Source organism: Caenorhabditis briggsae (genome assembly GCF_000004555.2).
Source record: "Caenorhabditis briggsae complete genome, chrIV, whole genome shotgun sequence".
Classification (NCBI taxonomy): Eukaryota; Metazoa; Nematoda; class Chromadorea; order Rhabditida; family Rhabditidae; genus Caenorhabditis; species Caenorhabditis briggsae.
In genome coordinates this window covers 14,751,324-14,766,013 of record NC_013487.2, presented here as the reverse complement: position 1 = coordinate 14,766,013, position 14,690 = coordinate 14,751,324, and the positions used below count along the sequence as shown (strand labels likewise).

The 14,690-nt window shown below is 37.9% G+C and overlaps 3 protein-coding genes and 2 non-coding genes across 5 annotated transcripts in view; 1 reads left to right on the top strand and 4 right to left on the bottom strand.

Moving 5' to 3' along the window:
- The window catches only part of CBG15596, a gene marked incomplete at both ends in the record, with an annotated part of 3,521 nt that extends 2,576 nt beyond the window's left edge, over positions 1-945 (top strand). The window contains one exon of the mRNA XM_045236214.1: positions 1-945. This exon is cut by the window's left edge and continues 1,321 nt beyond it. Within this exon, the coding sequence (XP_045095748.1) occupies positions 1-945 (945 nt within the window).
- Positions 946-1,005: 60 nt separating this feature from the next.
- Positions 1,006-5,094, bottom strand: CBG15595 (the record flags this gene model as incomplete). The annotated part of the gene is made up of 9 exons (XM_045236213.1): positions 1,006-1,026; positions 1,197-1,309; positions 1,359-1,578; positions 2,173-2,306; positions 2,356-2,468; positions 2,913-3,002; positions 3,051-3,200; positions 4,316-4,574; positions 5,013-5,094. The coding sequence occupies 9 exons, from the start codon at positions 5,092-5,094 to the stop codon at positions 1,006-1,008; spliced, it is 1,182 nt and encodes a 393-aa protein (XP_045095747.1).
- A 4,193-nt stretch (positions 5,095-9,287) lies between these two features.
- On the bottom strand, positions 9,288-9,355 carry CBG28330. Its single transcript has one exon. It is a non-coding gene (tRNA).
- The window catches only part of CBG15594, a gene marked incomplete at both ends in the record, with an annotated part of 6,063 nt that continues 708 nt past the window's right edge, over positions 9,336-14,690 (bottom strand). The window contains 12 exons of the mRNA XM_045236212.1: positions 9,336-9,674; positions 10,054-10,263; positions 10,514-10,619; positions 10,669-10,853; positions 11,048-11,272; positions 11,515-11,627; positions 11,690-11,912; positions 12,559-12,692; positions 12,745-12,857; positions 13,200-13,307; positions 13,355-13,501; positions 14,147-14,501. Coding sequence (XP_045095746.1) covers positions 9,336-9,674; positions 10,054-10,263; positions 10,514-10,619; positions 10,669-10,853; positions 11,048-11,272; positions 11,515-11,627; positions 11,690-11,912; positions 12,559-12,692; positions 12,745-12,857; positions 13,200-13,307; positions 13,355-13,501; positions 14,147-14,501 — 2,258 coding nt within the window. The remainder of the gene's footprint in view (positions 9,675-10,053; positions 10,264-10,513; positions 10,620-10,668; positions 10,854-11,047; positions 11,273-11,514; positions 11,628-11,689; positions 11,913-12,558; positions 12,693-12,744; positions 12,858-13,199; positions 13,308-13,354; positions 13,502-14,146; positions 14,502-14,690) is intronic.
- On the bottom strand, positions 10,349-10,420 carry CBG28685. Its single transcript has one exon. It is a non-coding gene (tRNA).

Genomic DNA, 14,690 nt, shown 5'->3' with positions numbered 1-14,690 from the left:
GCTGGGGATGGATTCGGAGCTGGTAGAAATAGAATCGGAGCTGGTGAAGATGGATTCGGAGCTGATGAAGATGGATTCGGAGCTGATGAAGATGGAATCGGAGCTGGTGGAGGCGGAATCGGAGCTGGTGGAGGCGGAATCGGAGCTAGTGGAGATGGATTCGAAGCTGGTGGAGGTGGAATCGGAGCTGGTGGAGGCGGAATCGGAGCTGGTGGAGGCGGAATCGGAGCTGGTGGAGGCGGAATCGGAGCTGGTGGAGGCGGAATCGGAGCTAGTGGAGATGGATTCGAAGCTGGTGGAGATGGAATCGGAGCTGGTGGAGGCGGAATCGGAGCTGGTGGAGGCGGAATCGGAGCTAGTGGAGATGGATTCGAAGCTGGTGGAGGTGGAATCGGAGCTGGTGGAGGCGGAATCGGAGCTGGTGGAGGCGGAATCGGAGCTGGTGGAGGCGGAATCGGAGCTAGTGGAGATGGATTCGAAGCTGGTGGAGATGGAATCGGAGCTGGTGGAGGCGGAATCGGAGCTGGTGGAGGCGGAATCGGAGCTAGTGGAGATGGATTCGAAGCTGGTGGAGGTGGAATCGGATCTGGTGGAGGCGGAATCGGAGCTGGGGGAGGCGGAATCGGAGCTGGTGGAGGCGGAATCGGAGCTAGTGGAGATGGATTCGAAGCTGGTGGAGGTGGAATCGGAGCTGGTGGAGGCGGAATCGGAGCTGGTGGAGGCGGAATCGGAGCTGGTGGAGGCGGAATCGGAGCTGGTGGAGGCGGAATCGGAGCTAGTGGAGATGGATTCNAAGCTGGTGGAGGTGGAATCGGAGCTGGTGGAGGCGGAATCGGAGCTGGTGGAGGCGGAATCGGAGCTAGTGGAGATGTTTTCCATCTTCAGCTGGAGAGCANGAGCTGGAGCTGTGGTAGCCGAACCTGNGTCCTGTGTCCTGNGTCCTAGTACTGCAGCTATTGGAACTGACGATTATGATCCTGAAGCTGAAATTGGAAGCAGCTGGAACTAGAGCTGTTTGGGCCGGACCTGGATCTTGGAATACATCGACAACTTCATAGATAATCTTGATGATTATTTTCTCTCCGGACCATTATTCTCTTCAGGGACCGCAGAAATCCTATAGAGCAGTTTTTTTGTAATTGACAACTTTCATCTAACTTTTCTACTTTTTCAGATATTTCAATTTGAAAGATTACCTTCTCCATATTCCTTCTGAACATATCCACCATAGGGGTATCCATTCGATCAGCTCCCGACAAATGACTATGTGCCAAATGTACAAACCAGTTCCATGAGAATTTTGGATCATCTAAATTCAAAACATTCAAATTTCCCGCAGCCCAGAGAACTACAGTAACCTGAATAGGCCTCTGCAAACTGCTCAAAATATTCCATAGCCGATTGATGGACCTCTCGACAGAATTGTCCATTTAAATGCTTCTTGGTGATCTTCAATCCAGTATAATCCCATATTTTGTTGAATAAATTGAAATTGTGAGTGGTGTAGAAATTTTGGAAGCCTTTACAATCCGGATTGTTTGTGAGCGTTTGACTGGACCAGTCGTCTATGTAGGCTGTCTGGAAAAACGTTTTTTTCGTTTTTTGGTAGTTTTGAAAGTTTTGTAATCTAAAAATCTGAATTTTTGTAGTTCTTAGCTTTAAAACGAGCCTAAACACGACCAGATTTTTTAAAACGGAACGCAACCGCGACGCGTCTAACGGAACTTGGAGAATTTCAAAGTTTTTCAACACTAATTGTGTTTGGGCTCATTTTGAAGCTCAAAACGCTACAATTTCAACTTAAAAACGCAAAATCTAAGTTTAAGACATTAAGACCTTCAAAATGAGCCTAAACACGACTATATTCAAAAACACGCATCGCAACCGCGACGCGTCTAACGAAACTCATCAAATTTCAAAGTTTACCAAACCTAGTCGTGTTTAGGCTCATTTTGAAGCTCGAAACGTCGCAAACACAATGTGATTTGTTATAATTCAGATTTAAGACATTGAAAGCTTCCAAATGAGCCTAAACACGACTAAAGTCCAAAACACGCAACGCAATCTAACGAAACTCGTCAAATTTTGTAGTTCATCAACCCTAGCCGTGTTTGGGCTCATTTTGAAGCTTTAAACGACCTGAGTCTATCTTTCCACAAATTTTTGACCAACCTTATACCCAATTTTCTCAAACTCCCTAAACATATCCGTGCGATTATCCAGAAACGTTTTACAGTACTCCTCCTCCGTCCAATCCACTTTTATTGTTTTTCCACCTTTTTGAGTTCCAGCTTCCACTTGTTTTCCTGAAAAAAAAAAATCCAAAAATTTTGTCAATTGAGCGCATTTGCATACCAAACCATAAAGGGACAGCGTTGACTTGACTCCGCGCGGCGACTGGGCTCACAAATGGAAATTCGACAGCTTTGAATTTGGTTTTTAGGTATCCAAGGGTTTTCGGGAGAGATCTGAATTAGAAATTTGAATTTAGGAGATTAGGAGCGTCAAAATGAGCACAAACACGGCTGTGCTAGCTTAAATTTGTTTTCTAACAAGTTCCGTCAGGCGCGTCGCGGTCGCGTTGCGTACACTTGTCGTGTTCGCACTCATTTTGAAGCTTAAGCAAGGTCAAACTCAATTTTGTCATACTCGAAAGTTTAGGACGGACCCAAAAGCTATGAGAACCGTGTGAGCTTCAAAAACGCCACGCAACCGCGACGCTCCGGACGGAATTCGTCAAAAATCAATTTTGAGCTAGCCTGGTCGTGCTTAGGTTTATTTGAAAGCTCACAGATTGTTAAGTTCGAATTTTTTTAAAATAAGTGCTTCAAAATGAGCCCAAACACGGCTAGNGTAGCTCGAAATTAATTTCTAACGAGTTCTGTTAGACGCGTCGCGGTTGCGTAGCGTACCGTCTGGCCATTCCAGTTGCCACAGAATCCACTAAAAACACAAAAACATCCGGATGATCCTCCTTTCTGATTTTTGGCTTTTCCAAATTTCTGAATATCATTTTTTTTTTCTAAGAAAATGTTTTAAAAGAAACTCACTTTGGTCGAATTTGTGTATGAATATATCCATAGGCCTCCTCGGTTTTATTTTTCCAACAAGCAGTTTCCAGAAATTCACAATCCGTGGGTCCCGGTGGAAACCAATCGGTTATGTTTACGGGACTTTTTAGGCTGGTCCAGGTGTGGCATCTGAAAATTGTGAAATCCTTTTTTTGGCTCATTTTGGAGCCCAAAACTTGAGAAACTTCGAGGTTGCTGTCTGCCAAATTATTTGTGGTGTTTAGAGCTTTGAAGTGAGCCTAAACACAACTAGCATCCAAAATACGCAACGCGTCTATCGAAACTTATCAATTTTCAAAGTTCAGCAATCTTAGTCGTGTTCGGGCTTATTTTAAAGCTTAAAGCATGAGGAACTTTGATTTTGCGGTTTGCTAAAAAGTTTGTGGTGTTTTGAACTTCAAAATGAGCCTAAACATGACTAGACACGAAAGCACGCAACGCGACCGCGATGCGTCTAACGAAATTCGCCAATGTTTAAAGCGATTCTAGTTGTGTTTATGCTCATTTTGAAGCCCAAAATATCAGAAATTTGAATTTTGTGTTATTTCAATGTATCCGTAGTGTTTTCAGCTGTTAAATAAGCCTAAACATGACTAGGTACGAAAACACGTCACGCGACCGCAACACGTCTAACAGAACTAGCCAAACTTCTAAGTTTATCAATTCAGTCGCGTCTAAGCTCATTTTGAAGCTCATAACTTTTGAAATTCAAACTTTTTACACGTTCAATGCATTTTTAGTGTCTAGAGTATCTAAATAAGCCTAAACGAGACTAGACCCAATAACACGGTACACGACTGAAACGCGTCTAGCAAACGTCGCCAAAATTCAAAGTCTGGCGATTCTAGTCGTGTTTGGGCTCGTTTCGAAGCTGATAACATGAGCAATATGAACTTTTGAGATTCTCAACGTATTTTTGGCGTTTTGAGCTTCGAAATACGCCTAAACACGACTACTCTAACTCAAACTTGATTTTTGACTAGTTTCGGTAGAGGCGGCGCGGTTGCGTAGCGTGTTTTGAATACTAGACGTGTTTGGGCTCATTTGAAGGCACCTAGAGCAACAAAAAAACGATAAAAACCCGAAAATTTCAAATTCCAAGCTTCAAAGATGAGCCTAAACACGACTATTCTAGCTTTTATTTAATTTTGCTCAGTTCCTTTAGACGCGTCATGGTTGCGTAGCGTGTTTTACACTGTAGTCGTGTTTAGGCTCATTTTGAAGCTTATAACCTCCCAAATAACACTAAACTTGCCTTACAAGTTAAATTCTGCTCCTTAGTGACAATTTTCCATTTTCCCTTCGCCAATTCTGTATACGGTTTCCATGTCCGATTGCAGTTTTTCGTTTTATCGCTTTCGTCCAAAAATGGGATTACTGTATAATCCCATGGATCGATTTGTGGTATTTTACAGTCGTCATTGTATTGAGATACTGTAGATTCTACGTTAGTGGGATTTGTATAGTTTGTAGTTGAAAAAATGACTTTTCGTGTGGAATATTCTGGAAAAGTGAGGTTAGTTTTCTAATAACCGCTACGCGACTGCGACGCCTCTAGGATAGGCTTGTTTAGGCTCATTTTGAAGCTTCCAACTTTCCGAACACAGAAATTTGTTTAAAATTCAAAATCAACAAGTTTAGAGCTTCGAAATGAGCCTAAACACGACTAGGTTAGCCTAAATAGATATTCGACGAATTCTGTCAGACGCGTCGCGGTCGCGTTGCGTGCGCACCTTGATTACTGGTTTGCCAGACGAATGCTCCATACAGCCCAATTAGAAACACAACGGAAAAAGTGAAAATTAGGTGGAATAGGAATTTTCTGAAATTTTTGATTTATTTAAAAATTGGATTTTTGAGAACTTACGGATCTGAAAACCGGCGATTTTGGGGATCTGAAATTTCAAGAAGTTTCGGATTTTTGAGGAAAAAAAAACTCACTTTTCCGATTTTCCAAACTTCCAAAATTGAATAGCAATTCTGAATCTTTGAAATGTTCTTCTTCTAGAAGTTTCCGGCTCATTTTTTCTCTGAAATTTTCAGATTTTACAAGGATTATTCTGGGACGGAAAATTATTTAAAAAAACGAGAAATAACTATATTTGGAGAGGATTCCAGAAAATTTGAAACAGCAAAACTTGTTTTCTCAAAATTTGAGAGAAGTGTAAAAAGTGTATTTTTGAAAATTTCTCTGGAATTTTCAGATTTTCAGAAGTTTTTTTTAATCATTCATGACGTAACACCAACGCACTTGGGTCCAAAGAAACGGGTCAAAAATCGCACCCCAAATAATTTTTTTTTGAAATCTCTTTTCAAAAAGTTTCAGATTTTCCGAAATTATACTGAATGTCAACATCCATTACCTGAGAAATGAATAATATTTTCAAAGAATTTCAAGGAAGTTGAAACAGCAAAAAATGAATTTTCGAAAAGAATTCAAAAAAATATTGGAAATCGAAAAATATATTTTTCTGAAAATTTCAGATTTTCTAAAATATTTTGTGAAAAAATTATGATTTCAGCGAGAGATAGGATCAACGAGTGATAATAATATTTCACGGAAATTCCAGAAAATTTTGAAACAGCGGACAAATTTTTTTTTGAAAATTTGAAGCTAATTTTTGCAAATTTCAGTTGTCTATAGATTATTCGGAAAGCCGTTAACCTTCTACAAGCAACGAGGAGTAATTGGTAGCTTATTAGCAACAAGAAACAATTTTATTCTCAGAGTATTCCAAAAGTTTTGAAACAGCAACTTTTTTTTGCAAAAGTTCGGTAAAAAAGTTATTTTAGCTAAAAATTTAGAAATTTCAATATTTAGAAAAATTTTCATTTTTACGAAAAGTTTTCTGATTGTCTTCAAACGTAGTATGCACAGTTTACGACCTCCTTTCTGTATTTGCTTTTTGAAAATGGAGTAGGCTCTAAAATTTGATTTCGTCATCTTGAAAATTCGATTTGAAACAGTTTTTAATTTTTGAATTTTTCTAACCTTTTCTCAAATTTTTAGCTTAAATTTTGAAAACAAAAAAAAGATTTTCAAAGAAATTTTCTGATTTTTTTAAAATTAATCCGAATGCCAAAACTTTGCTACCAACAAATGAAAATTATATTTTCAGAAAATTCCAGAAACTTTGAAACAGCAAAAAAACATTTTCCCAAAGTTTGAAGTTTGATTTTTGGATTACTAAAAAAATTCTGAAAATTTCAGTTTGAATTTTAAAATTATTCTAAAAGGGAAAATTCAAAAATTAACGAGAGAGAGTTCTAGTTTCAGAATATTCTAGAAGTTTTGGAACAGCAAATATTTTTTGAATTTTTTTTCTCAAAATTTTGATTTAAACTTTCATAAAAAATCCCAAACATATATCAGATTTTTTTGTAATATTCTGAAAGCTGAACTTCTAAAACCAACAAAGGATAATTGAAATTTCAGAGAATTTCAGATGATTTGAAACTGCATTTTTTGCAAAATTTAATTTTAGCTTTTAAAATAATTCTGAGTATGTTCCAGAGAGAGAGTTATATTTTCAGAGTATTCCAAGAGTTTTGAAACAGCAAGCAATTTTTTTCAAAATTTTGGTAGTTATGGAGACACTTTGAATGTAAAAATTATTTTAGCTGAAATATAGAAAATTCAAAATTTCAATATTTTCCTTTTTATGAAAAGGGTTCTGATTGTCTTCAAACGTAGAATGCACAATTTACGACCTCCTTCCTGTATTTGCTTTTCAAAAATGGAGTAGATTCTAAAATTTGATTTTTTGATCTTGAAAATTCAATTTGAGCTCTTTGAGCTCAATTATTTATGTTCCTGTAAGAGATACCATAAACCTGTCAACTGATAAAACATTTATCTTTCTATCTGCATTATTATTAGTTGACCTTTTTATGATATCTCTTACAGTAACCGAGATAAATGAGCTCAAAGCAAATGTATCGTGAAATCAGTACCAGCAGGACCTTTACTTTCATTTTTCAGTTGACCACTTTTTGATACATTCTACAGTAACCGAGATATAAGAGCTCAACGAGCACGAGCTTCAATTTTTTAAAGGTTATTCTAAAAATGAAGACTATCAAACCAACAGAGATTAATGTGTTTTCTGAGAATTTCAATAAAGTTGAAACAGCAAAAAATTTGATATCGGAAAGGATTCAAAAAAATTTGAAAGTCAAAAGATATATTTTGCCTGAAAATTTCAAATTTTCTATAATAACTTCTGAATAAAGTTTTGATATCAACGAGAGATAATTATATTATCAGAAAATTTAAGACAATTTGAAACAGCAAAAAAAACCATTTTACAAAAAAAAATTACCCAAAAATTTCAGATTTTTCAATTTTTTTCTTTTTCGAATTTTGAAATTAAAATTTGGAAAACTAAAAAACCCCTTTTTTCTGAACATTTCAGATTGAAAAACTATTCTGGAAATGAGAAAAAATCTTGAATTCACCGATAGAAAATTATACTTTTCGAAAATTCTAGAAATTTTGAAATAGAAAAAAAAATTTTCTGAAATTTTCAGATTTTTTTGGATTACTGGAACCAAATAATTTTTTCCGGATTAGAACAAAGTATAATTTTTGAAAAAATGTGAAACAGGAAACTGAAAAATTTTGAAAACGCTCTATTTCTTAACATTAAACATTTCCATTTTCCTGAATACGGTACTAATACCTGCCTACTTAATTCCTTCCCTTTTGCCTTATCTTTCTTATCAGTGATAGCAATTTCAAGGTGCATACAATCATTCAATTTACGACTTTCTTATATTTGCTATGGAGTAGGGAGTACTAAAATATGATCATTTGATCTAGAAAATTCAAATTGAAACTTTTAACTTGTTACAAACTTTTTGAAATTTTGGGACACTTTGAGCTCAATTATCTCGGCTCCTATAAAAGATATCAAAAAGTAGTTAGCTGGTAAAATGTTGGTGATAATATGATGAAAATTTTATTAGTTGACTACTTTTTGGCATCTTTTACAGTAACCGAGATAAATAAAGTGAACATACAGTAAAATCAGTAATATAAGGATATTTACTTTTTCAGCTCAATATCTCGGTTTCTATGAGTGATATCAAAAATCTGTTATCTGATAAAAAGTTTACCATATCATCAGCAATATTTTATTAGTTGACCACTTTTCGATATCTCAGTAACCCAGATAATTGAGCTCAAAGTTTGTTTAAACACGTTTCAGGGCTCTACATGCAAAAAGAAAAAAACCTGATATAAAAAAGGTTCCAGAACACTTCCCAACGCGTCCACACACAAAAACAAAAAAGAAAAAAGACTTTGACCACTGAGCGGATCGAACGCCCAACCCACAGGTCATGGGCGCGCATACGCATAATGGATGGGCGACGGAGGACGCGCCGATGAATTGGGTACAGGGAAAGGACGCCGGTATGGGGCATATACGGGGCATATGGGGCACACCGCCGCCGCAAAGCATCTCCTCGCCTGGCTTGCTGGCACTCGATGAAATGAACTAAAACGTTGGTTGGGGGTTCCTAGAAGTATCAGTTAAGTTCTATTGTGATGTGATTTTGTTCAGGTCTTCCGATTTCGTACTTTTCCTTTATTATTCCATATTCTTTTATATTTTGAACGACATATTACTGATTTTTCGAAACTCAATATTTTGGTTTTGAAAAAGACTTATGGCAGTTTCCATCTAAATTTGATATGCAATCAAAAACAGATCAAAATGGGAAAAAATTCGCTAAAAATTGTTTTTTTTCATTTGTTCAAAAAATATGTCTCATTTTCACTTTTTTTGAAATTGCATGAAAAAAATTAAAAATTTTTATAATTTACACTTTGTAATTATTGTATACTTACCAACTTACCTTTTATTCCACCTGAAAATACGATTTTTACAATAATTACAAAGTGAAATCAAAAAATCTCAATATCACCTATTTTGGCGAAAAACATAGCAATTAACGAGTGAAAGACATGTTTTTGCAAGAATTCAGCGATTTTTTATTCTGCCATAATTCTTTTTCACAAAAAACATCGAAGGAATAATCGAAAAATCAGAAATGTAGGCTCGAATTGACAAAGTTGCCGGTGTGGATTTACGGTAAACAATGCGCGCATCCGGGATTTCGGAGTGTTGTAGTCGGCCTACCGTATCAGACCCATATCGCACACATCGCCCACCCACCTAGAATGCATCTAGGAGACGCGCGCATTCGGAACACTCGATTCAGCCGGACCTGTGACCTTTCGATCTGAAGTCGAACGCGCTACCATTGCGCCAAGCAGTCACGGAAGCGAAGGAGGGTGGATGGCGTATAGGAAAGGGAGGAGAGTCTACGAGCAAGTCTACGAAAACTACAGTAACCTGAATAAGCCTCAGCGAACTGATCGAAATAATCAATTGCTCCGTGATAAGACTCTCGACACAAATCGCTTTCTTTTAAGCTATCCTTGGTTTTCTTGATTCCAGAAACTTCATTAATATGGGTGAATGGATAGAAGGTGCGACTTGTATAGTAATTTTCAAAGCCTAAGCAACTTGGGTACTTTGTAAGGATTTGGAAGTACCAGTCGTCAATGTGGAGCGTCCGAAATTTTAGTTCAGTCTTGAATGGTTAAGTTTTATGAAGTTGAAAATGTTAATTTTGAATTCAGCGTTTTTTGAGCTTCAAAATGAGCCTATACACGACTAGGCTAGCTTAACTTTGAGTTTGGCGAATTCTGTCAGATGCGTCGCGGTTGCGTTATTTTGAAGTTTCAGGAATAAACAACTATGTCTCTACAATCAATGATTCGAAATTGGTCAGAAATGACTCGGAAACTTCCAGAATGTCTAAAAATTCAAAAATTCAAAAATTCATAAATTCATAAATTCATAAATTCATAAATTCATAAATTCATAAATTCGAAAATTCAGAAAATTTTTAAACGATTTATTAATTTGAAATGAATAAATTAACTAATTAACAAAAATTTGATTCCTACAGTAACACAAAGAACTAAAATGCACCGGTTTCGAGCACAATGCAGTTGACCCAATTTATCGAGCCTCATAATTTCGTCAAATTTCAATTCTCCAGTTTTTCGATCCTCAGTGACCAGCGTTTCGAAATGTGCGGGATGTTTCGTTTTGACGGCAATGTGATAAGTGATTTTGGCTGATGAGGAGGATGTATGAAGGTCCAGGGCGGACACCTGAAAGCAAAAAAAAAATGACTCCGGAATACTTTTCAGGGGTCCACAGGACTCCACACACAAAAACAAAAAAGAAAAAAGGCTTTGACCACTGAGCGGATCGAACGCCCAACCTTTCGATCTGGAGTCGAACGCGCTACCATTGCGCCAAGCAGTCACACCGTGAGAGACGACAGCAAGACGTATAAGAAGGGGGAGGAGAGTAGTGGTCAGTGAGAGAGAGTGCGCTGAGAAAATTTCAGAAACTCACATGATCAATTTCGTATCTATGACAAATCCCGGTAATTTTATAATTGTTCAATAATCCATGAATATGTTTTATAAGTGCCTCGGCCAGCCGTTGGCTCAGTTTTTTGCTGAAAAAAAAACCGTTTTTTAACCCTAAAGCCTTATAGATTCCCTCACTCTTCCTTCATATCCGTAGACTTTGATTCGCAGATACAGTACTGCTGTGGAATTGGCAAATGTTCACAGTTTCGAGGGGTACTTGGTTGGTGACGAAGATAGGAGTTGCCTTTTTCGTCGGGGATTTTGAGGGTGGCGCGGTCCGTGAAGTTAGTGGAGGGTTGGTACTGGAAAATGGGTTGTAACTTGAAAAGTAAAAAAGCTAGAAAAAAAGTGTAAATTGTAAAAATGTAGAGCGTAAAATTTTGGGCATTTTACAACAAGAATGTTTTTTTCTAGCTCTTTTCCTTCTCGAGATATAGGCGCTCAAAGTTAACGTCAGAGACGCAGACAATCTCGCTTCTCTGCCCTCTCCCACTTTCCATACTCTCTCACTAACCTTCAAAATATCCAAAATCGTTGCTCTGGTATCATACTGACTTTGCAATCGTTGTGCATTCTCTTTCATAACCTCCAAAATTCCATTATCCCGATATTTCTTGGGAACCGAAATTTGTAAAAACGGATTATGCTTCTCGAATTCTCCCATTTCAGTTTTATAAAGCGCCGGGGGTCCCAATTTGAAGCCGTGGTCTGCTGTGAAGATGATGAAGGCGTTGTCAAACTGAAAATGTTATAAAAATCAAGGAAAAGGGGGAGAAGGGAGACGCAGAGAAGCTAGAGTGTGTGACGTCTCTGCGTCTGCCCCTTTCAAACTTTAAAGACGCATAACTCAAAAACTAAGTTAGCTAATTAAAAAGTTCAAGACACAAAAATAGAGCACATAAAATTTTCTACAATTTCGTTGTTAATTTTTTAACCTAGCTTTTCTAGTTTTCAAGATTCACCTCTCCAAAGTTAGCATACCAATTCAAAATTCCTCTCAAACCATGCCAACATAGGATCATCGAGTCTATCGGCTCCAGCTAAGAAGTTGTGTGCCAAATGTACAAACCAATTCCATGTGAACTTTGGGCGGTCTAAAATATTTCAAAAATTGATCAAAAATTCAAAGTTCCCGCCTTCACGAGGACTACAAAACCTGGATAAACTTTGACAAACTGATCGAAATACTCCATGGCCGCTAGATGAACCTCTCTGCATAATTTATCTCCGGCCAAGTGATTTTTAGTTTTTTGAAGTCCTTCTTTCTCCCAAATTTTGGTATACGGGTAGAATGTGTGATTCGTGAAGAAGTGTTCGAATCCTTTGCAGTCTGGATTGCTGGTCAGCGTTTGGTAGTACCAGTCGTCTACGTAGAGAGTCTGGAATTGCAAAATTTAGATTTTGAAGGTTGAGAGCTTCAAAATGAGCCCAAACACAACTATGCTAGCTTAAATCTTATTTTTGATTAGTTCTGTCTGACGCGTCGCCGTTGCGTCGCGTATTCTAGTCGGTTTAGATTTAGATTCCCTCAACACGCAACGTGACCGCGACACGTCTAACGGAACTTGTCCGATATCAAATTTAGGCTAGCATAGTCGATTAAGGCTCATTTTCACGCTCTCGTTTGGAGCTAACTGAGTTTTAAACCATGAAAAGCTAATCTGCTTATTCAGAGCTTCAAAATGAGCCTAAACACGACTATGTTTCGTTTTCGTACGCAACGCAACCGCGACGCAGGCAACGGAAATCGGAACATTTTGGAATGTAGCGAAAGTAGTCGTGTTTAGGCTCATTTTGAAGCGTTTTTTTATGATTAATTTGCATTTTCATATAACACAATTTTTCAGCTGATTGTAAGCTCCAAAATGAGCCTAAACACAAATATTGTTGCTAAGCACGCAACGCGACCGCGACGCCTCCAATAGAATTCGCCAAAATTGAAATTTAACCAATTCTAGTGGTGTTTAGGCTCATTTTGAAGCTTGTCACCTAGTGATCACAAATTTTGACCTCATTTCCACCTACCGTATACCCAGCCTCCTGAAAATCCTTGTATAAATTCGTCTCATTGTCCATATACTTCTTACAGTACTCATCTTCACTCCAATCCACATGAATTTGCTCTCCACCTTTTAAAGTACCAGCTTCTATTTGTTTTCCTGAAAAATCAATAATTTGAAAAAAATATGTCACTAGAGCGCATTTGTATACCAAACCACAGTGGAACAGCATTGACTTGACTTCGCATACCGACTTGGCTCAAAAACGGGAAATCGATGGCTTGATGTTTGGTTTTGAAGTATTCCAGGGTTTTGGGGAGAGATCTGAAAATATAACATTTGGATTTGGAAGGTAAGGAGCTTTGAAATGAGCCCAAACACAACAAGATTCTCTTGACAGGCAACGCGACCGCGACGCGCCACTCGTCAAAAATCAGATTGAAGCTAGCATAGTCGTGTTTGAGCTCATTTGGAAGCTCTCAACTAGAAAAATCCGGATTTAACTGTTATTAAGCTCTGAAATGAGCCCAAACACGTCTAGCCAAGCGCAAACTTGATAATTCACTACTTCCTTTAGATGCGTCGCGGTCGCAATGCTTTTTTTCAATATTAGTCATGTTTGGGTTTATTTTGAAGCTCGCATCTTTCCAAACTTAAATCTCATACCTTTTTGCCATTCCCGACGACAATGAGTCCACAACAAAAACAAAAACATCGGGATACTCCTTATTCTCAATGTTGGGCTTCTCCAGCTCCTTGAATTCCAGAATTTTCCTGGAATTCCAGAATTTTCTTAATTTTCAGTTTAAAAAGTTTCTTACTTTGGTATAATTTGTGTATGAATATATCCATAGACCTCGTTTGTTCCTTCCCAACACACTGCTTCTAGGAATTCACAATCCACGGGTCCTGGCGCAGACCAATCGGAGATTTTCGAGGGTCCCGAAAGGATTGGGAGGTAGAAGCATCTGAAAAATATCTAATTTGGATCAATTTATCTCAGTTTATGTAAAAGGTATTAAAATTTTGTCAACTGATAAAATGTGTGGAATTTTGTCAGAAACATTTTATCAGTTGATCACTTTTTGATATCTTTCACCGGAACCGAGATAAATTAGGTCAAAGCAGATGAGGTCCGACGGACGATGCTGAACCGCGACGCACTCAACGAAACTCATCAAATGTTCAATTGGGAGCTAATCTAGTTGTGTTTGGGCTTATTTTGAAGATTTCAACTAGCTAATCATGGAAACTAGCACAAAAATTCAAATTTGTGAAATCCCCAGCTTCAAAACAAGCCTAAACACGACTAGATTAGCCAAATTCCAATTTTTGACAAGACTCGTCGCGGTTGCATTGCGTTTCTCCAACCCTAGTCGTGTTTGGGCTCGTTTTGAAGCTTTTGACTAGCTAATTATGGAAAACAGCACAAAAATTCAAATTTGTGAAATCCCCAGCTTCAAAATGAGCCTAAGCACGACTATGCTAACTGAAATTTCGTTTTCGACTAGTTTCGTTGGGTGCGTCGCGGCCGCGTTGCGTTTCCTCTATCCTGATTGTGTTTGGGCTCATTTTGAAGCTCCTAACTTCCGAAAATCAAATATCTTACTCACCTAGCTTTACAATTCATTCCTGGCTTCTCCTGAACTATTCTCCATGTGCCATTCACTAATTCTGTATACGGTTTCCATGTCCTATCACAATGCTTCGTTTTATCCACATCTACAATAAAAGGCTTGATTTGTTTGTCCCATGGATCGTAAACTGGTAATGAGCAATCATCTTTGAATGGAATTGGAGTCGTAGAAATGGATTCTGACGATGTAAAATTTTCGGAAAATTCTAGACTTCCTGAAATCTCAGAGTCCTCAGGATCATCAAAATTCGCTTCCGTTGTGTTTGATGTGTTGTCATTAAAGAAATTTGAGTAGCTGGGAAGTGAGAGATTCCGGAATACAGCAATGGGATCTGGAAATAAACTGATGTGCAACCTGAACTTGTCAAAAATAAATTTTAAGCTATCCTAGTCGTGTTTGGGCTCTTTCTTAAGCCCAGAAATAGCTGAATTCAAAATTTTCAGGTTTGGAGCTTCAAAATGAGCCCAAACACGACTAGATTAGCTTAATTTTGTTTTTGACAAATTCCGGGGCGTTACCC